We start from the raw sequence: 21,637 nt of genomic DNA on the forward strand, positions 1-21,637 counted from the left end.
ATTTAACCATTTCAGCTCCAAAGTCCAAACTTTTAGGCCTAAAATCTCAATTTTCCACTGCCAAATCTTCATTTTTAACCCTTTATCCTCGATTTTTTCTCCAAAAATTAATTTGAACCCCAAAATCCTTATTTATAACATTTTTCTTCCTTTTTTCTTTCCTAAATTCCACTTTCTGACCCCAAATTTTAAATTTTTATCCCAAAACCACCCAATTTTTGCCCAAATCCTTCACTTTTAAGCCCAAAATCTCTCATATCCACCATCGCCCCTTTAAGACCGGTCCCCACCCGCTATCACCGCTTTAAAACAATAGAGAAGTCCTCCAAGCCGGCTAGAGCGGACGACTTCCGGCGGCGCTCCGCCCTGACTTCCGGTTTACTCACTGTTTCAAAATGGCCGCCCCCTCCTTTTCGAAAATGGCGGCGCCCGCATTGGAGCGGATCCTGTCGGATCTCCTGGAACCCGACAGCGCCGGGATCCGCCAGGTGCCTGGAATTTCCCTAAATTCGGACAAATTTGGGTGAATTTGTAGATTTTTGGTGTTTTTAGTGATTTTTGATGTTTTTTTCCAGGCCACGGAGCGGCTGCGAGAGGCGCTGGAGGAGCCCGAGGGGCCCGAAGGCCTCGCGGAGCTGCTGAGGGGGGCGGGGAGGCCGCAGGTCTGAGGGGGAGAAAAGAGCGGGAAAATTTGGATTTTTAGGATTTTAAACAAAAAATTTGGGTGTTTTGGGGGGAATTTTGGGGTTTTGGGGAAAAATTGGGGGGTTTTGGGGGGAATCTTGGAATTTTTGCAGGAAGTTTGGGGAGTCCTGCGGGGATTTTGGGGAGAATTTCGGAGATCCTGAGGGGATTTGGGGGAAATTTTTGGAATTTTGGCGGAAAAATGGGGAGAAATTTGGAATTTGGGGAGAGTTTTTGCATTTTTGGGGTTTTTTTTGTGGGAAAAATTGGGGAATTCTGGGGTTTTGTGGGGAATTTTGTTGTTCTGAGGTGATTTTGGAGGGAATTTTGGGATTTTTCGTGAAAATTTGGGATATTTTGCGGGATTTCGCTGGAATTTTTCAGATTTTGAGGGTAATTTGTGGATCCTTATAGGATTTGGGATAGATTTGGGGGATAACTGGGGGTTTTTGGGGTTCCCAGGTAGATTTGGGGTAAATTTATGGGATTTTGGGGGGATTTTAGAGGATCTGGTGTGGAATTTTGGGATAAAATTGGGGGATTTTGGGGGGAATTTCAGGGATTTTGGGGGGAACTTGGGAATTTGAGGGCTCCACCATGAACCTGGTGGATTTTGGGGTGAATTTTGGGGTCAATTTTGGCCATTTTGGGGCTCCCAGATCCGACACTTGGCCGCTGTTCTGCTCCGGAAGCGCCTCAGGAAGCTCCCTCAGGAGTTGATTGACAGGTGGGCGGGGCCTGGGCCCAATTAAGATCAGTGGGAGGGGGCGTGGCTTGTAGAAAATGGGGCAGAGCTTCAACTCCATTAAAATCAATGGAAAGGGGGCGTGGCTTAATTGCAATTGGGGTCAATAGGAAGGGCGTAACTTAGGGAAAATGGGGCGGAGCTTCAACTCTATTTAAGTCAATGGGAGGGGGCGTGGCCTAATTGCAATTGGGGTCAATGGGAAGGGCGTAACTTAGGAAAATGGGGCGGAGCTTCCACGCCTATAAAATGAATGGAAGGGGCGTGGCTTGTGAAAAATGGGGCGGAGTTTAAGCCCTGTTAAATTTAATGGATAGGGGCGTGGCTTAAGTGCAGTTAAAGTCAATGTGAGAGGCGTGGCTTAAAAATGGGCGGAGCTTCAGCCTTCATGAACTCCAGTAAGAGGGGCGTGGCTTAGGTACAATTAGAGTCTATGGGAGGGGCGTGGCTTAGAGAAAATGGGCGGAGCTCCAGCCATATTGAACTTTAAGGGAGGGGGCGTGGCTTAAGAGCCATTGAAGTCAATGGGAGGGGCGTGGCTTGTGAAAATAAGGCGGAGCTTGAGCTCTATTCAAATCAATAGGAGGGGCGTGGCTTAGGTGCAAGTGGACTTAATGAGGGGGCGTGGCTTGCGATCTATTAATTAGAGATGGTTGGCCTTAATTAAAGAGGTTAATTAGAGTGTGGGTGGGGCTTAAAATGGGCGTGGTTTGGTTAATTAATGAGTGGGAGGAGCTTGATTTTTAAAGGGGAGGGGCTTAAACTAAACTTTAGCTCATGGTGGGCGTGGCCTGACAATGAATGGTGCCTAAGGGGTGGGGCTTGACCTTATATGGTAATGAGTGGGCGTGGCTAACTCTGGCTCCGCCCCTTCAGGCTCCCTCATGTCATCGTTGAGGCCTTGGATCGAGAGACAGAGTGAGTGGAAAATTCCAGAAAAATCCCAAGATTTCCCCAAATTTTACCGAAATTTTGGGAAGTTTTGGGGAGAAATGGGGACTGGGGAAAAAAATTGGGGAAAAAATGGAGAAATTTGGGGGAAAAATTTGAATTTTGGGGGAAAAAAGTGAATTTTTTAACTTAAAAATGGGAATTTGGGGGAGGTTTTTCAGAATATTGGGAAAATGTGAAATTTTGGATAAAAATTAGGATATTTAACAAAAAAAGTGAATTTATGTTATAAAACTTGAAATTTTGGTCCAAAATTTTCATTTTTGGATAAAAAAAAGTGAATTTTTGGATGAAAAATTGGGAATTTCGGAGAAAAATTCAGAATTTTATGAAAATGGGAGGTTTTGGACTTTAAATTTTGGAATTTTGAGGTAGAAATGGGAATTTTTGGGGGGAAAAATTAAAAAGGATATTAAATTAAATTAAATTTTAAAGGATATTAAATTAAATTAAAATTAAAAAAGGATATTTAAAAGGGAAATTTAGGGAAAAATATGGGATTTTTTTGGGGTGAGAATTGAAATTTTGTGGGAAAATATTTAGGGATTTTTGGGGTTAAAAAAATCAGAATTTTAAGGAAATTCGAGGAAAAATTTGAATTTTGGGCTGAAAAAAAAAATTAATTTGCCAGAAAAATCAAAATATTGTGCTAAAAAATGGCAATTTTGGTTTAAAAAATCCGATTTTTTTGGTACAAATTGGATTTTTTTAGCCAAATTTTTGGGATTTGGGGATTTTTTGGGGGATTTTGGAGATTTTTTTGGGATTTTGGGGTTTTTTTGTCTCAGTTCTTGCAGCAGAGGGGCCCTGGGGCAGCTCGGGGCGAAGCTGCTGCTCCTGGGGGGCCCCAAATTTTGGGAACCGGTGGAAAAATGGATCCAGGAGGCGGCGAGGGACCCCCAGAAAATGGAGGTGAGAAAGTGAAAATTGGGAAAATATTTTAAAATTAAAATGTCTTAAAATTTGGAGAAAAATTCCTAAAAAATCCTGAAAAAAAATCCTAAAAAAATCATTAAAAAATCTCAAAAAAGCATTTAAAAAATCTGTAAAAAAACTCCAAAAATCCCCTAAAAATCCTCCAAAAAATTCCAAAAAAAATCCCCAAAAAATTCCAAAAAAAAATCCCAAAAAATTCCTTAACAATCCCTTTAAAAAACCTTCAAAATAAACCACAAAAATCCCCTAAAAAATCCTTTAAAATTCAATTTAAAATTCTTTTTTTTTTTGTCTCTCCCTCAGGGGCGCTGCGGGTGGTGGGCGTGGCCGTGGGCGTGGCCTGTCCCGCTCTGGCTCCGCCCTCCTGTCCCTGCTGTAGGGGAGTGGGAAACCCCATAACCTCTAACAATCCCCTAAAAATCCCCAAAAAAATCCAAAAAATTCCAAAAAAATCCCAAAAAATTCCAAAAAAAATCCCAAAAAATTCCAAAAAAATATTAAAAAAAATCCAAAAAAATTCCAAAAAAAATCCCAAAAAATTCAAAAAAAATCCCCAAAAAATTCCAAAAAAATCCAAAAAAATTCCAAAAAAATTCCAAAAAAATCCCAAAAAAATTAAAAAAAAATCCCAAAAAATTCCAAAAAAATCCACCTTAAAAACCTTCAAAATAAACCACCAAAAAATCCCATAAAAAAATAATAAAAATTCAATTTTTTTTTCTCTTTCCCACAGGGGGCGCTGCGGGTGGTGGGCGTGGCCTGTCCCGCTCTGGCCCCGCCCTCCTGTCCCTGCTCCAGGGGGGTGGGAAACCCCAGAACCTCCAAAAATCCCCCTAAAATCCTCAAAAAAATCCCAAAAAATTCCAAAAAAAATCCCAAAAAATTCCAATAAAATCCACCTTAAAAACCTTCAAAATAAACCACAAAAAATCCCGTAAAAAATCATTTAAAAATTCAATAAATTAATTTTTTTTTCTCTCTCTTTCAGGGGGCACTGCGGGTGGTGGGCGTGGCCGTGGGCGTGGCCTGTCCCAGTCTGGCCCCGCCCTCCTGTCCCTGCTCCAGGGGGGTGGGAAACCCCAGAACCTCCAAAAATCCCCCAAAAAACCCCAAAAAATTCCAAAAAAATTCCAAAAAATTTCAAAAAAAATCCCAAAAAATTCAAAAAAATCCCAAAAAATTAAAAAAAATCCCAAAAAATTCAAAACAAATCCCAAAAAATTCAAAAAAATTAAAAAAAATTCCCCAAAAAAATCCCAAAAAATAAAAAAAAAATTCCAAAAAAAATCCAAAAAATAAAAAAAAATCCAAAAAATTCCAAAAAAAACCCAAAAAAATTCCAAAAAAATCCCAAAAAATTAAAAAAAAATCCCCAAAAAATTCCAAAAAAATTGCAAAAAGTTTCCAAAAAAATCCCCCAAAATTAAAAAAAAAACCCCAAAAAATTCAAAATAAAATCCCAAAAAATTCCAAAAAAATCCCAAAAAATTTAAAAAAAATCCAAAAAAAATTTCAAAAAAAAAAAATCCCTAAAAATTAAAAAAAAATCTAAAAAAAATTCCAAAAAAAAATCCCAAAAAAAAAAAAATTCCAAAAAAACCCCAAAAAATTTCCAAAAAAATCCCCCAAAATTAAAAAAAAAATTCCCAAATATTCCTTAAAAATCCATCTTAAAAAACCCTTAGAAATAAACCCCCAAAACCATAAAAAATCCCATAAAAAAATAATAAAAAATTCAATTTTTTTTTCTCTCCCACAGGGGGCGCTGCGGGTGGTGGGCGTGGCCGTGGGCGTGGCCGGCCCCGCCCTCTCCCGCTCTGGCCCCGCCCTCCTGTCCCTGCTCCAGGGGGGTGGGAAACCCCAGAACCTCCAAAAATCCCCCAAAAAACCCCCAAAAAATCCCAAAAAAATCCCAAAAAAATTCCGAAAAAAATACCAAAAATTCAAAATAAAATCCCAAAGAACTCCAAAAAAATCCACCTTAAAAACCTTCAAAATAAACCACAAAAAATCCCCTAAAAATCATTAAAAATGTCAGTAAAATAATTTTTTTTCTATCTCTTTCAGGGGGCGCTGAGGGTGGTGGGCGTGGCCTGCCCCGCTCTGGCCCCGCCCTCCTGTCCCTGCTCCAGGGTGGTGGGAAACCCCAGAATCTCCAAAAATCCCCTAAAAAATCCCAAAAAAATTCCAAAAAAATCCCAAAAAATTTCAAAAAAAATCAAAAAAAATCCCAAAAAATTCAAAAAAAAATCCCAAAAAATTCCAAAAAAATCCACATTAAAAACCTTCAAAATAAACTACAAAAAATCCCCTAAAAAATCATTAATAATTTCAATAAAATAATTTTTTTCTCTCTCCCACAGGGGGCGCTGAGGGTGGTGGGCGTGGCCGTGGGCGTGGCCGGCCCCGCCCTCTCCCGCTCTGGCCCCTGCCCTGCTCTGCCCCTGCTCCAGGGGGTGGGAAACCCAGAACCTCCAAAAATCCCCCTAAAAATCCTCCAAAAAATCCCAAAAAATCCCAAAAAATCCAAAAAATTCAAAAAAATCTCAAATAATTCAAAAAAAACCCTAAAAAATTTAAAAAAAAAAATCTCAAAAATTAAAAAAAAAATAAAAAATTAAAAAAAAATCCAAAAATTAAAAAAAATCCAAAAAAAATCCAAAAAAAATCCAAAAAATAAAAAAAAAATCCAAAAAAATTCCAAAAAAATCCCCAAAAAATTCCTTAACAATCCCTCTAAAAAACCTTCAAACTAAACACCCAAAACCACAAAAAAATCCCGTAAAAAATTAACTAAAAATTCAATTTTTTTTTCTTTCCCACAGGGGGCACTACGAGTGGTGGGCGTGGCCGTGGGCGTGGCCGGCCCCGCCCTCTCCCGCTCTGGCCCCGCCCTCCTCTCCCTTTCCCGGGGGGCCCTCAGAGCTCGGGGTGACCCCGGAGCCGCCGGCGCCGCCCTGGGGGCCCTGGGGGCGCTCGTGGCCCTCGTGGGACCCAAAAAAACGGTGAGAAATCCAAATTTTGGGAAAATTTTAAAATTTCGGAACAAAATTCTGAAATTTTGAGCGAAAATTTGGAATTTTTACCACAAAATTTGAGGCTTTGGCGGTTAAAAATAGAGATTTTTGAGCCAAAATTCGGATTTTTTTACTCAAATTTTGGATTTTCTGAGGAGAAATTTGGGGTTTTTAACAAAATTTTCAGGGTTTTGGTAAAAATCTTGTAATTTTTACTCAAAATTTTGGGATTTTTACGCAAAATCTGTGGAATTTGGGCCAAATTTTTGGGATTGGACACAAAATTTGGATTTTTTAACCCAAATTTTAGATTTTCTGAGGAGAAATTTGGGTTTTTTAACAAAATTTTCTGGGTTTTGGTAAAAATTTGGCATTTTTTGCTCAAAATTTAAGGGTTTTAACACAAAATCTGTGGAATTTGGGCCAAATTTTTGGGATTGGACACAAAATTGGGATTTTGAGCCAAAATTCAGATTTTTTGACTCAAATTTTGGATTTTCTGAGGAGAAATTTGGGGTTTTTAAGAAAATTTTCAGGGTTTTGGTAAAAATCTTGTAATTTTTACTCAAAATTTGAGGGTTTTAGAGATTTTGGGGCAAAATTCTGAAATTTGGAACAAAAATATGAAATTTTCAGGGTGGTATTTGAAGGTTTGGGGCCAAATCTGAAATTTTTCAGCCAAAATTTTGGATTTTCAGCCCAAAATTTGGGGATTTTAGGTCAAAATTTAGATTTTTTTTTAGCCAAAATTTGGGATTTTTAACCAAATTTTTTGGGTTTGCAAAATTCCAAGCAAAAATTTGAAATTTGAAGGTTTGGGGGCAAAAATTGAGATTTTTTTTGAGGTAAAATTTTGGATTTTCAGCCCAAAATTTGGGGATTTTTGGTCAAAATTTAGATTTTTTTTTAGCCCAAATTTGGAGGTTTTGTCCCAAAAATTCTGATTTTTCCTTTTGAAATTTTTGAGATTTTTGGGGCAAAATTCCAAAATTTTTACCAATAATTTAAAATTTTCAGGGTTAAATTTGAAGGTTTGGTGGCAAAAAAATGAGATTTTTCAGCCTAAATTTTGGTTTTTCAGATTTTGAGCCAAAATTCGGGGATTTTCAGCCAAAATTCAGAATTTTTTACTCAAACTTTCAAGTTTTGACCCAAAATTTGGATTTTTCCCCCCAGAATTTGCTTCGATCTCTGGTCCCCGAGGTCCTGGCGGCGCTGGAGGAGCTGCTGAACCTGGATGAGGTAAAAATGGAAAATTTTGGGTAAATTTGGGTTAAAATTGGGAATTTTTGGTGAAAATTTGGGCGAAAATTGGGAAAAAATGGGAATTTTTGGGGAAATTTGGGGTTAAAATGAGGAAATTTGAGGTGAATTTAAGGGGGAATTTGGGACATTAAAATGAGGAAATTTTGGGAATTTTAAGGGGGAAATTTGAGGGAAATTTTGGGGGGATTTGGGAGAAATTTTGGGCTAAAATGTGGAAATTTTGGAGGAAAATTTGGGCTGAAATTGGGAATTTTGGGGCAAACTTTTAAGGGGAAAACTGGGAGAAATGTGAGGGAAATTAAAGGGTGAAATTGTAAAATTCAGGAGGAATTTGGGGTTAAAATAATGAAATTTTGGGGTGAATTTTGGGGTGAATTTTTGGGATTTTGTTGCAGGAGCGCGGGGCCGACGCTCTGGAGGTTTTGGATGAATTCCTGGAAGCCAATCCTGAATCCCTGATCCCACACCTGAAGCCCATGCTGGAGCTCTGCCTGCAGGTAAAGGCAAAAAAATTTCATTTTTCAGCCCAAAATTTGGGAGTTCTGAGCAAAAAAATTTGGGGTTTTTAACCCCCAAAAAATTTGGGACACCAGGTCTACCCCCATTAAAGTCAATGGGGAATTTGGGACACCAGGTCTACCCCCATTGAAGTCAATGGGGATTTTGGGACACCAGGTCTACCCCTATTGAAGTCAATGGGGATTTACAGACACCAGGTCTACCCATTAAAGTCAGTGGGGATTTTAGACCCCAGGTCTACCCCCATTCATTTCAATGAGGAATTTGGGACACCAGGTCTACCCCATTGAAATCAATGGGGATTTTGGACACCAGGTCTACCCCATTAAATCCAATGGAAATTTCAGACACCAGGTCTACCCCATTTAAGTCAATGGGAAATTTTGGACACCGGGTATAGCCCATTAATGTCAATAGGGATTTTGGACACCAGGTCTACCCCATTAAAGTCAATGGGGAATTCTAGACACCAGGTCTACCCCCATTGAAACCAATGGGAAATTTCAGACACCAGGTCTACCTCATTAAAGTCAATGGGGATTTGTAGACACCAGGTCTACCCCCATTAAAACCAATGGGCATTTCAGACACCAGGTCTACCCCCATAGAAACCAATGGGGGATTTTAGACACCAGGTCTACCCCATTAAAGTCAATGGGACTTCAGGGACACCAGATCTATCCCCATTGAAGTCAATGGGGATTTATGGACACCAGGTCTACCCCATTAAAGTCAATGGGGATTTTAGACACCAGGTCTACCCCCATTAAACCCAATGGAAATTCAGGGACACCAGGTCTACCCCCATTAAAGTCAATGGAGATTTTGGACACCAGGTCTACCCCCATTAAAGTCAATGGGGATTTATGGACACCAGGTCTACCCCATTAAAGTCAATGGGGATTTACAGACACCAGGTCTACCCCATTAAAGTCAATGGGGAATTACAGACACCAGGTCTACCCCCATTGAAACCAATGGGGAATTTTGGACACCAGGTCTCCATTAAAAACAATGGGAAATTTGAGACACCAGGTCTACCCCATTGAAATCAATGGGGATTTTGGACACCAGGTCTACCCCATTAAATCCAATGGAAATTTCAGACACCAGGTCTACCCCCATTTAGGTCAATGGGAAATTTTGGACACCAGGTCTAGCCCATTAACATCAATGGGGATTTGGGCACCAGGTCTACCCCCAGTGAAATCAATGGGGATTTGTAGACACCAGGTCTACCCCCAGTGAAATCAATGGGGATTTGTAGACATCAGGCCTACCCCATTAAAGTCAATGGGGAATTTTAGACACCATGTCTGCCCCATTGAAGTCAATCGGGAATTTCAGACACCAGGTCTTTCCCATTAAACTCAATGGGACTTCAGGGACACCAGGTCTACCCCCATTGAAACCAATGGGAAATGTGAGACACCAGGTCTACCCCATTGAAACCAATGGGAAATTTCAGACACCAGGTCTACCCCATTGAAGTAAATGGGGATTTCAGACACCAGGTCTACCCCCAGTGAAACTAATGGGGAATTTCAGACACCAGGTCTACCCCATTAAAGTCAATGGGGATTTATAGACACCAGGTCTACCCCATTAAAGTAAATGGAGTATTTCGGACACCAGGTCTACCCCCATAGAAACCAATGGGGGATTTCAGACACCAGGTCTACCCCATTAAACTCAATGGGACTTCAGGGACACCAGGTCTATCCCCATTAAAACCAATGGGGGATTTTAGACACCAGGTCTACCCCATTCAGTTCAATGGGGAATTTGGGACACCAGGTCTACCCCCATTAAACTCAATGGGAATTCAGGGACACCAGGTCTACCCCCATTAAAGTCAATGGGGAATTTCGGACACCAGGTCTACCCACATTAAAGGCAATGGAGAATTTCGGAGACGACGTCTACCCCATAGAAACCAATGGGGGATTTCAGACACCAGGTCTACCCCATTAAAGTCAATGGGGATTTTAGACACCAGGTCTACCCCCATTAAACCCAATGGAGATTCAGAGACACCACGTCTACCCCCATTGAAACCAATAGGGAATTTTGGACAAGGGTCTCCATTAAAACCAATGGGAAATGTGAGACACCAGGTCTACCCCATTGAAACCAATGGGAAATGTGAGACACCAGGTCTACCCCATTGAACTAAACGGGGATTTCAGACACCAGGTCTACCCCCATTGAAACTAATGGGGAATTTCAGACACCAGGTCTACCCCATTAAAGTCAATGGGGATTTATAGACACCAGGTCTATGCCATTACAGTCAATGGGGAATTTTGGACAACAGGTTTACCCCCATTGAAACCAATGGGAAATTTGGACACCCGGTCTCCATTAAAACCAATGGGACATTTCAGACACCAGGTCTACCCCATTGAAACCAATAGGAAATTTGAGACACCAGGTCTACCCCATTCAGTTCAATGGGGAATTTGGGACACCAGGTCTACCCCCATTAAACTCAATGGGAATTCAGGGACACCAGGTCTACCCCCATTAAAGTCAATGGAGAATTTCGGAGACCACGTCTACCCCCATAGAAACCAATGGGGAATTTCAGACACCAGGTCCACCCCATTAAAGTCAATGGGGATTTATGGACACCAGGTCTACCCCATTGAAGTCAATGGGGAATTTTGGACACCAGGTCTCCATTAAAACCAATGGGGATTTCAGACACCAGGTCTACCCCATTAAAACCAATGAGGATTTTGGACACCAGGTCTACCCCATTGAAACCAATAGGAAATTTCAGACACCAGGTCTACCCCCGTTAAAGTCAATGGGAAATTTTGGTCACCAGGTCTACCCCTATTGAAACCAATAGGGAATTTTGGTCACCAGGTCTACCCCATTAAAGTCAATGGGAATTTAGGGACACCAGGTCTACCCCCATTGAAGTCAATGGGGATTTATAGACACCAGGTCTAGCCCCGTTAAAGTCAATGGGAAATTTTGGACACCAGGTCTACCCCCATTGAAACCAATAGGGAATTTTGGACACCAGGTCTCCATTAAAACCAATGGCAATTCAGGGACACCAGGTCTACCCTATTAAAGTCAATGGGGATTTAGGGACACCAGGTCTACCCATTAAAGTGAATAGGGAATCTTAGACACCAGGTCTACCCCATTAAACCCAATGGGGATTTGCAGACACCAGGTCTACCCCATTAAACTCAATGGGAAATTTCAGACACCAGGTCCACCCCATTAAAGTCAATGGGGATTTATGGACACCAGGTCTACCCCATTGAAGTCAATGGGGAATTTGGGACACCAGGTCTACCCCATTGAACTCAATGGGGATTTTTGGGCCAATTCCCCAAATTTTTGGGAAATTTCTCGGAATTTTTTTGGGAATTCCCAAATTTTTTTTGTGTTTTCCCCATCAGGTGGCCGGGGACGAGTGCAGGGGCGACACCGTGAGGGTTCGGGCCTTGGCCACGCTGACATTCCTGGCCCAGAAGAGACCCAGGGTGAGACTGGTTTGTACTGGTTTGTACTGGGAGGGGGATTTGGGGCATTTTGAGGCGATTTTGGGGCTCTAAAAGGGTGAAAAATGGTAAAAAATGGGGAAAAATTGGCATTAAAGGGGATTTTTTATACTGGTTTGTACTGGGAGGGAACTGGTTTATACTGGTTTCATACTGGTTTATACTGGGAGGGAACTGGGACAAACTGGGAGTGGATTTGGGGGCTTTAAAATGGTGAAAAATGGGCAAAAAATGGGATTTTTTTGGAGTTTTTTCTGCTTATACTGGTTTATACTGGTCCATACTGGTTTGTACTGGTTTATACTGGGATTGGGATGAACTGGGAGTGGATTTGGGGCTTTAAAATGGTGAAAAATGGGCAAAAAATGACCCAAAAATGGGATTTTTTTGGGGTTTTTTCTGCTTTTACTGGTTTATACTGGTCCATACTGGTCCATACTGGTTTATACTGGTTTGTACTGGTTTATACTGGGATTGGGATGAACTGGGAGTGGATTTGGGGCTTTAAAATGGTTAAAAAATGAGCAAAAAATGATCAAAAAATGGGATTTTTTGGGTTTTTTCTGCTTTTACTGGTTTATACTGGTCCATACTGGTTTATACTGGTTTATACTGGGATTGGGATGAACTGGGAGTGGATTTGGGGCTTTAAAATGGTGAAAAATGGGCAAAAAATGGGCAAAAAATGGGATTTTTTGGGGTTTTTTTCTGCTTTTACTGGTTTGTACTGGTCTGTACTGGTTTGTACTGGTTTGTACTGGGATTGGGATGAACTGGGAGTGGATTTGGGGCTTTAAAATGGTGAAAAATGGGCAAAAAATGGTCAAAAAATGAGCAGAAAATGAGCCAAAAATGGGATTTTTTCGGGGTTTTTTCTGCTTATATTGGTCCATACTGGTCCATACTGGTTTGTACTGGTCTGTACTGGTTTCTGTGGTTTCAGGCCCTGCTCAGGGGGTCCCTGCTGGCCCGGCTGCTCAGGGGGCTCCTGGTTCCCCTCTGTGCCCCAATGAGGCCCCAAAGCCCCGACCCCGAGGAGAGCTGGGGGGGGGAGGGGCGGCCCTGCCCCCGCCACGGAGCCGCCCAGGTGAGGAAAATTCATCAAATTCATCAAATTATTCAAATTCATCACATTCCCACATTTCCAGAATTTTTTAGGATTTTTTTCCCCGTTTTATTTGGATTTTTTTCTGATTTTTTTCGATTTTTTTCGGATTTTTTATGAATTTTTTCTTAATTTTTTGCCATTTTTTTCCCATTTTATTTCAATTTTTTTTTCTTCTTTTTCCCTGATTTTTTAAAATTTTTTTTCCCATTTTTTTTCGATTTTTTCCTCATTTTTTCATGATTTTTTCCCAATTTTTTTTCCATTTTTTCTCTCTTTTTTTCCCCATTTTATTTCAATTTTTTTTCTTTTTTTTCCTGATTTTTTAAACAATTTTTTCCCATTTTATTTGGATTTTTTCCGATTTTTTCCTGATTTTTTACGAATTTTTTCTGATTTTTTTCCAATTTTTTCTCTCTTTTTTCCACATTTTTTCCCATTTTATTTCATTTTTTTTCTTTTTTTTTTTCCTGATTTTTTTAAATTTTTTTCCCGTTTTATTTGGATTTTTTCCTGATTTTTTTCTGATTTTTCCTGATTTTTTCCTGATTTTTTCTGATTTTTTCCCGATTTTTTGGCCATTTTATCTCTCTCTGTTTTTTCCCCATTTTTTCCCATTTTATTTCCATTTTTATTTTTCTTCTTCTTTTTTTTCCTGATTTTTTAACAATTTTTTCCCGTTTTATTTGGATTTTTTCTGATTTTTGCGATTTTTTTCGGATTTTTTACGAATTTTTTCCAAATTTTTTTCCATTTTTTCTCTCTTTTTTTCCCCATTTTTTTCCATTTTCTTTCAGGTTTTTTTATTATTTTTCCCCTGGTTTTTTAAACAATTTTTCCCGTTTTATTTGGATTTTTTCCTGATTTTTTCGGATTTTTTATGATTTTTTCCCGATTTTTTTTCCATTTTTTCTCTCTTTTTTTCCCCATTTTTTCCCATTTTATTTCAATTTTTTTCTTCTTTTTATTCCTGATTTTTTTCTGATTTTTTAAAAATTTTTTCCGATTTTTTTGCCATTTTTTCTCTCTTTTTTTCCCCATTTTTTCCCATTTTATTTCAGTTTTTTTTCTTTTTTTTTCCTGATTTTTTAAACAATTTTTTCCCGTTTTATTTGGATTTTTTCCTGATTTTTTCTGATTTTTTTCTGATTTTTTACGAATTTTTCCCGATTTTTTTGCCATTTTTTCTCTCTTTTTTTCCCCATTTTTTCCCATTTTATTTCAGTTATTTTTTCTTTTTTTTCCTGATTTTTTAAAATTTTTTCCCCTTTTATTTGGATTTTTTCTTGACTTTTTCCTGATTTTTTCCTGATTTTTTACGAATTTGTTCTGATTTTTTTCCACGTTTTTCTCTCTTTTTTTTCCCATTTTTTCCCATTTTATTTCAGTTTTTTTCTTCTTTTTTTTCCTGATTTTTTCCCATTTTATCTAGATTTTTTTCCTAATTTTTTAAAAATTTCTTTCCCATTTTATTTGGATTTTTAGGGATTTTTTCCCACTGTTTCTCCAATTTTTTTTCTATTTTTTTGTAAATTTTTTCTAAATTTTTAAAACTTTTTTTCTGATTTTTGTCTGATTTTTTTCCCATTTTTTCCTCATTACTTGGGGACTTTTTTCCATTTTATTTCAATTTCTTTTCCTATTTTTCTCTGATTTTTCCCAATATTTTCCCCATTTTTTTCACATTTTATTTTGATTTTTTTCACTATTTTTTCACTGATTTTTTCCCATTTTATTTGGATTTTTCCCCAATTTTTCCCTCATTTTATTTCAATTTTTTTCTGATTTTTTGGAAAGATTTGGAGATTTTTTTAATCAATTTTTTTTTATAATTTCTGCTGAATTTTTTGGATTTTTTCCCCCAACCTCAAAAAATTCTCCCCCAAAAATTCAAATTTTTTGCCAAAAAAAATCCAATTTTTAACCAAAATTCTCCCAATTTTTTCCTTTTCCCATTTATTTTAATTTTACCCAAAATTGAGCCAAAAAATTCAATTTTTTTTTTAAATTTCACCCAAATTTTGGAAATTTTCACCCAAATTTTCTCTTTTTTAGGTTCTGGATGCTCTGGCCCAGGGGCTGCCCCCAGAAAAGCTGCTCAAGGAATTGGTGAGTTTTGGGGGAAAAATTGAAAATTTTGGGAAAATTTTAAAAAAATTTGGGAAAAAATTAAATTTTTGGGCGTTTTAATGATTTTTTGGGGATTTTTTCAAATTTTTTTGGGTTTTTTTAATGAATTTTGGGGTTTTTTTCTGATTTTTCAGGACCTTTTTAGGCTGAAATTTTAAAAATTCTGAGGGAAATTTTCAGGAAAATTTGGAAGATTTTGGTAAAATTTGAAAATTTAAACAAAAATAAAATTTTTTTCCATTTTTTGGGAATTATTTTTGATTTTTTGAGAATTTTTGGAGGGATTTTTGATGAATTTTGAGAGTTTTTCCGAAAATCCTGAGGGGAAGTTTTTGAAATTTTGGTTAAAATTTCGAAATTTTAGTAAATTTATGATTTAATGAAAGTTTTGGGGAATTTTTAGTGAATTTTTAGACTTTTTCTGGGGAATTTTTTGAGGTTTTTTAATGAATTTTGGGGTTTTTTTCTGATTTTTCAGGACCTTTTTAGGCTGAAATTTTAAAAATCCTGAGGGAAATTTTCAGGAAAATTTGGAAGATTTTGGTAAAATTTGAAAATTTAAACAAAAATAAAAATATTTTTCCATTTTTTGGGAATTTTTCAGGATTTTTTGAGAATTTTTGGGGTTTTTTTGATGAATTTTGGGGGTTTTTTTCTGATCTTTCAGGACCTTTTTAGGCTGAAATTTTAAAAATCCTGAGGGAAATTTTCAGGAAAATTTGGAAGATTTTGATAAAATTTGAAAATTTTCAAGAAAATGTTAAAAATATTTTTAAAATTTTAAATTTTGGGGATTTTTAATTTAATTTTTAAAAGATTTTTTGGGGTTTTTTTGTGACCCTTTCAGGACCTACTGACTGCATTTTATGGCTCCGGGATAAAATTTTTAGTAAAATTTCGGATTTTTGCCTTCCTGATGGATAAAAATCAAAAATTTAGGCTGAAATCTCAAAGAATTTCTGAATTATAAAAATTTGAATAATTTTATTCCGTTTTTTTACATTTTATTTCATTTTCCCGCGCTTTTCTTAGCGCCCTTCCAGGACCTTCCCCTCAGGAAAACCGGGACCATTCTGAGGGAAAAAATTCCAATTTTTTGTTTTTCTGAGGGAAAATCTTGAAATTTTGGGCTTTTCTTTGGTAAAACCCAAACTTTTACCCATTTTTGCCTCTCCCAGTGCAGATTTTGGGTGGTTTTAATCCTATTTTGGGTGGTTTTATTCTTATTTTGAGTCATTTTGGGCCATTGTTTTGGTAATTTTATGTCATTTTCTGCCGATTTTTTGCTGATTTTCGCCGTTTTTCCCCAATTTTTCCCCGTTTTTCTCCTTCCCGCCCTCTCCCCTCCCTTTTGCCCCGCACCCCTCTCGTTTTTTGGGTGAAATTCCGCCGATTTTGGGGTCGGGCCGAACCCGGAAGTTGCCGCTGCTGGAGGGGCCGGGCCGAGGCGCCTGCGCCGGCGGCCGCAAGGGGGCGCTGCTGGCGCTGGCTGCGCTTGCGCGGGGCTGCGGCTCCGCCCTCCGCCAGCGGTGAGCGCCATATATGGGCAAAAAGGGGCGTGGCTTCGCGGGAAGGGGCAGGGGAATAGTCCTTATATGGGCAAAAAGGGGCGTGGCTTCGCGGGAAGGGGCAGGGAATAATCCCTATATGGGCAAAATGGGCGTGGCTTGGGTAGGGGTGGGAGTTAGGCCTTATATGGGGAAAATGGGCGTGGTTTTGCGGGAAGGGGCGGGAATTAGGCCATATAAGGTGAAATAGGCGGGGCTTAAAGGCTTTTAATGGTAAAATGGGCGGGGTTTGAAGCCTCTAATGTGAATGTGGGCGGGGTTTTAATCCTTTTATGGGGATGTGGGTGGAGTTTAAATCCTTTTAGGGTAAAATGGGCGGGGCTTAACGGTTGTGGGTGGGGTTAAAATAATTTTATGGAGTTTTGGGCGGGGTTTAAAGGTTGTGGGTGGGGTTTAAAGCCTTTTATGGTAAAATGGGCGGGGTTTGATAGTTGTGGGTGGGGTTTCAAGCCATTTATGGGAATGTGGGTGGGGTTTAAAGGTTGTGGGCGTGGTTTAAAGCCATTTATGGGAATGTGGGTGGGGTTTAAAGGTTGTGGGCGTGGTTTAAAGCCATTTATGGGAATGTGGGTGGGGTTTAAAAGTTGTGGGTGTGGTTTAAAGCCATTAATGGGAATGTGGGTGGGGTTTAAAAGTTGTGCGCGTGGTTTAAAGGAAAGGGGTGGGGTTCAAAGCCTTATATGGGGATGTGGGTGGAGTTTAACGCTTGTGGGCGGGGTTTAAAGAAAAGGGGTGGGGTTTCAAGCTTTTTCTGGTGTTGTGGGCGGAGTTTAAAGCTTGTGGGCGTGGCTGAACGCCTTTTATACAATTGTGGGCAAAACTTGTGAATTAAAAATGAGGTGTGGGCGTGGTTTAGGCTGGTGGGCGGGGCTTCCACCCTTTTATGGGCTTGTGGGTGTGAATTTATGATGTGGGCGGGGCTTAGAACCTTTTATATGGGGTGCAGCGAGGTGGGCGTGGCCTAAAGCAAAGTGGGCGTGGCTTAAACTGGGCTGGGTGCCTTTTTAGGTGGGGTGGGCGTGGTTTAAATGGGGAGTGGGCGTGGCTAAGGCGGTGGGCGTGGCCTGCAGGTACCTGGGCGTGGTCCTGGGGGCCCTGCGGGCGGGGCTGGGAGACCCCGAGGGCGCCGTGAGGGGAGCGGCGGCGGCGGCGCTGAGGGAGCTCAGGGAGGAGCTGCAGGTACTGGGATGAACTGGGACAAACTGGGACAAACTGGTTTGAAAATTTTGGGATTTTTGGGGGAATTTTGGGGGATTTTTGGGGAATTTTTTGTTGAATTTTTTGGGATTTTTCTGGTGAATTTTGGGATTTTTAAATTGAATTTTGTGGATTTTTAAAGTGAATTTTGTGGGATTTTAAGGTGAATTTTGCGGATTTTTGAGAGGTTTTGGGCTCCAATTTTTGGGACTTTTTTGGAGGATTTTGGGTGAATTTTTGGGGAATTTTTTGAGATTTTTTGGGTGAATTTTGGGATTTTTAAAGTGAATTTTGCAGATTTTTGAGAGGTTTGGGCTCCAATTTTTGGGATTTTTTTGGAGAATTTTTGGGAATTTTTTTTATTTTTTGGGTGAATTTTTTGGGGATTTTTCGGGTGAATTTTGTGGATTTTTCAGAGATTTCGAGCTCCAATATTTGGGATTTTTTGGGTGAATTTTGGGGTGAATTTTTTGGGATTTTTTGGGATTTTTTGGGGATTTTTGGGGTGAATTTTGGGATTTTTTGGGTGAATTTTGGGATTTCTAAAGTGAATTTTGTGGATTTTTGAGAGGTTTTGGGCTCCAATTTTTAGGATTTTTGGAGGATTTTTGGGTGAATTTTTGAGGATTTGGGGCTCAATTTTTGGGTGACTTTTGGGGATTTTTTGTTGGATTTTTGGGTGAATTTTGGTCAATTTTTAGGCTGAATTTTGTAGAATTTTTTTTAATTTTTTGGGTGAATTTCAAGGATTTTTGGGGTGAAATTTTGGGGATTTTTGGGTGAATTTTGGGGTGAATTTTGTGGATTTGTTTTCAATTTTTTGGGTGAATTTTGGGAGAAATTTGGGGATTTTTGGGCTGAATTTTGGGTGAATTTTTGTGGAGTTTTTGGGGAATTTGGGTCAATTTTTAGGCTGAATTTTGTAGAATTTTTTTTAATTTTTTGGGTGAATTTCAAGGATTTTTGGGGTAAATTTTGGGGATTTTGGGGTTGAATTTCGGGGATTTTTGGGTTAATTTTTGGTTGAACTTTTGGGGATTTTTTAAGGAATTTTTGGGGATTTTGGGATCAATTTTGGAGGTTTTTGGGTGAATTTTTGGGTGAATTTTGGGGTGAATTTTGGGGAATTTTGGTTTAATTTTGGGGTGAATTTTGGGGTGAATTTGGGAAATTTTGGGGTGAATTTTGTGGAATTTATTTTTATTTTTTGAGTGAATTTCAAGGATTTTTTGGGCGAAATTTTGGGGATTTTTGGTGTGAATTTGGGGCAATTTTTCGGATATTTTGGGGATTTTTGGGGTAAATTTGGGGGATTTTTGGGGTGAATTTTGGGGATTTTTTTTGGAATTTTTGGGTGAATTTTGGGACAAATTTGGGGATTTTTTTGGTGAATTTTGGGGTAAATTTAGGGAATTTTTGGGGTGAATTTTGGAGTAAATTTGGGGGTTTTTGGGGTGAATTTTGGGTGGATTTTAGAGTGAATTCTGTGGAATTTTTTTTAATTTTTGGGTGAGTTTTTATTCAGATTTCTGGGATATTTTGGGGATTTTTGGGGTAAATTTTGAGGATTTTTGGGTCAATTTTGGTCAATTTTTAGGCTGAATTTTGTAGAATTTTTTTTAATTTTTTGGGTGAATTTCAAGGATTTTTGGGTAAATTTGGGGGATTTTTGGGGTGAATTTTGTGGATTTATTTTCAAATTTTTGGGTGAATTTTGGGGATTTTTGGGGTGAATTTTGTGGAATTTTTTTTGGAATTTTTGGGTGAATTTTGGGACAAATTTGGGGATTTTTTTGGTGAATTTTGGGCGAAGCTTTGTGGAGTTTTTGGGGAATTTGGGGCAATTTTTGGGGTGAATTTTGTAGAATTTTTTTACTTTTTGGGTTAAATTTCAGGGATTTTTTGGGTTAAATTTTGGGGATTTTTGGGTTAAATTTTGGGGATTTTTGGGTTAAATTTTGGGGATTTTTGGGGTGAATTTTGAGGATTTTTTTTCATATTTTTTGGTGAATTTTGGGACAAATTTGGGGATTTTTGGGGCTGAATTTTGGGTGAATTTTGAGGATTTTTGGGTGAATTTGGGGCAATTTTTGGGGTGAATTTTGTGGAATTTTTAAAAATCTTTTTGGGTGAAATTTTGGGGATTTTTGGGGTGAAATTTGGGGGGATTTTGGGGCAATTTTTGGGTAAATTTTGGGGGAATTTTTGGGTAAATTTTGGGGTGAATTTTGTGGATTTATTTTCAAATTTTTGGGTGAATTTTGAGGATTTTTGGGTTGAATTTGTGTCAATTTTTGGGGTGAATTTTTTGGAATTTTTTTTCAAATTTTTGGGCGAATTTTGGGGTAAATTTGGGGATTTTTGGGCTGAATTTTGGGTGAATTTTGCCCTAACTGGTTTATACTGGTTTGTACTGGTTTGTACTGGGATTGGGATGAACTGGGAGTGGATTTGGGGCTTTAAAATGGTGAAAAATGGGTAAAAAATGACCCAAAAATGGGATTTTTTCGGGGTTTTTTCTGCTTTTCCTGGTCCATACTGGTCCGTACTGGTTTGTACTGGTTTATACTGGTTTATACTGGTTTGTACTGGTGCAGCCCGAGGTGTCCGAGGTGGCCGCCCAGGCCCTGCCCGGGGTTTTGGGGCCTTTTTGGGGCTCCCCGGGTTCCCCAAACTCCGACCCCAAATCCTGGTTCCTGCTGGAGACGCTGCTGGAGGCGCTGGGTGAGAAAAAATGGGGAAAAATGGGGAAAAATGGGGATAAAATGGGGGAAAATTGGGGAAAAAAATGGGGAAAAAATAGGGTAAAAATGGGGGAAATTTGGGGGAAAAAATGGGGAAAATTTGGGGGAAAAAATGGGAAAAATTTGGGGAAAAATTGGGATAAAAATGGGGGAAAATATGGGGAAAAATTGGGGGGAAAATGGGGAAAAATTGGGGTAAAAATGGGGAAAATTGGGGGGAAAATTTGGGGGAAAATTGGGATAAAAAATGGGGAAAATTGGGGGAAAAAATGGGGAAAAATTGGGGGAAAATTGGGAAAAAAATGGGGAAAAATTGGGGGAATTTGGGAAAAAAATGGGGAAAAAATGAGGAAAAATTAGGGTAAAAATGGGGAAAAATGGGGAAAAAATGGGGAAAAATTGGGATAAAAATGGGGAAAATTTGGGGAAAAATTGGGGTAAAAATTGGGATAAAAATGGGGAAAAATTGGGGAAAATTTGGGGGAAAATGGGGGAAAAATGGGGGGAAAATGGGGAAAAATGGGGAAAAAATGGGGGAAAAAATGGGATAAAAAATGGAAAAAAAAGAGGAAAAATTAGGGTAAAAATGGGGAAAAAATGGGAAAAAATTGAGGGAAAATTGGGGAAAATTGGGGGAAAATTGGGATAAAAAATGGGGAAAATTGGGTAAAAAGTGGGACATTTCGGGGGAAAATTTGGGAAAAAAATTTGGGGGGAAATTTGGGGGAAAATTTGGGGAAAAATTGGGGTAAAAATGGGGGAAAATTGGGATAAGAAATGGGGAAATTTGGGGGAGAATTGGGGGAAAAATGGGGAAAATTTGGGTAAAAATGGGGAAAATTTGGGGGAAAATTTGGGAGAAAATGGGGGAAAAATTGGGGGAATTTGAGGTAAAAAATTGGGGTAAAAATGGGAAATTTGAGGGGGAAAATTTGGGGGGGAAAATTAGGGGGGGATAATTTGGGGGAAAATTGGGATAGAAATGGGGAATTTCGGGGGGAATTTCGGAGAAATTGTGGGAAATTTTGGGATTTTAAAAGTGGGGGGAAATTTGGAATGAAAAGGGGTGAAAAATGGGGGGAAAATTGGGGGAAAAATTTGGAGGAAAAATGGGGGAAAATTGGGTAAAATGGGGAATTGGATGGAAATTCGGGAAAATGGGTTGGAAATGGGGTTTGGGGGTATTTTTTTTTGGGGGGTTTTTGGGGGGGGGTTTGGGGGGTTTTTGGGGGAAAAAGGGGTTTTGGG

General features: G+C 38.9%; 1 protein-coding gene across 1 annotated transcript; it reads left to right on the forward strand.

The window, feature by feature from the left end:
- Positions 1-247: 247 nt before the first annotated feature.
- Positions 248-20,369, forward strand: IPO4 (importin 4; the record flags this gene model as incomplete). The annotated part of the gene is made up of 14 exons (XM_064701200.1): positions 248-488; positions 576-662; positions 1,344-1,411; positions 2,306-2,347; positions 3,169-3,292; positions 6,142-6,321; positions 7,510-7,575; positions 7,995-8,096; positions 11,544-11,627; positions 12,589-12,732; positions 14,806-14,859; positions 16,300-16,409; positions 17,519-17,627; positions 20,243-20,369. Coding segments are annotated over exons 1-14 (1,390 nt in total), but the record flags the coding sequence as incomplete, so codon positions are not given.
- Between the last annotated feature and the right edge of the window lie 1,268 nt (positions 20,370-21,637).

Source organism: Zonotrichia leucophrys, unplaced genomic scaffold, assembly GCF_028769735.1.
Source record: "Zonotrichia leucophrys gambelii isolate GWCS_2022_RI unplaced genomic scaffold, RI_Zleu_2.0 Scaffold_397_47330, whole genome shotgun sequence".
NCBI classification, from domain to species: domain Eukaryota; kingdom Metazoa; phylum Chordata; class Aves; order Passeriformes; family Passerellidae; genus Zonotrichia; species Zonotrichia leucophrys.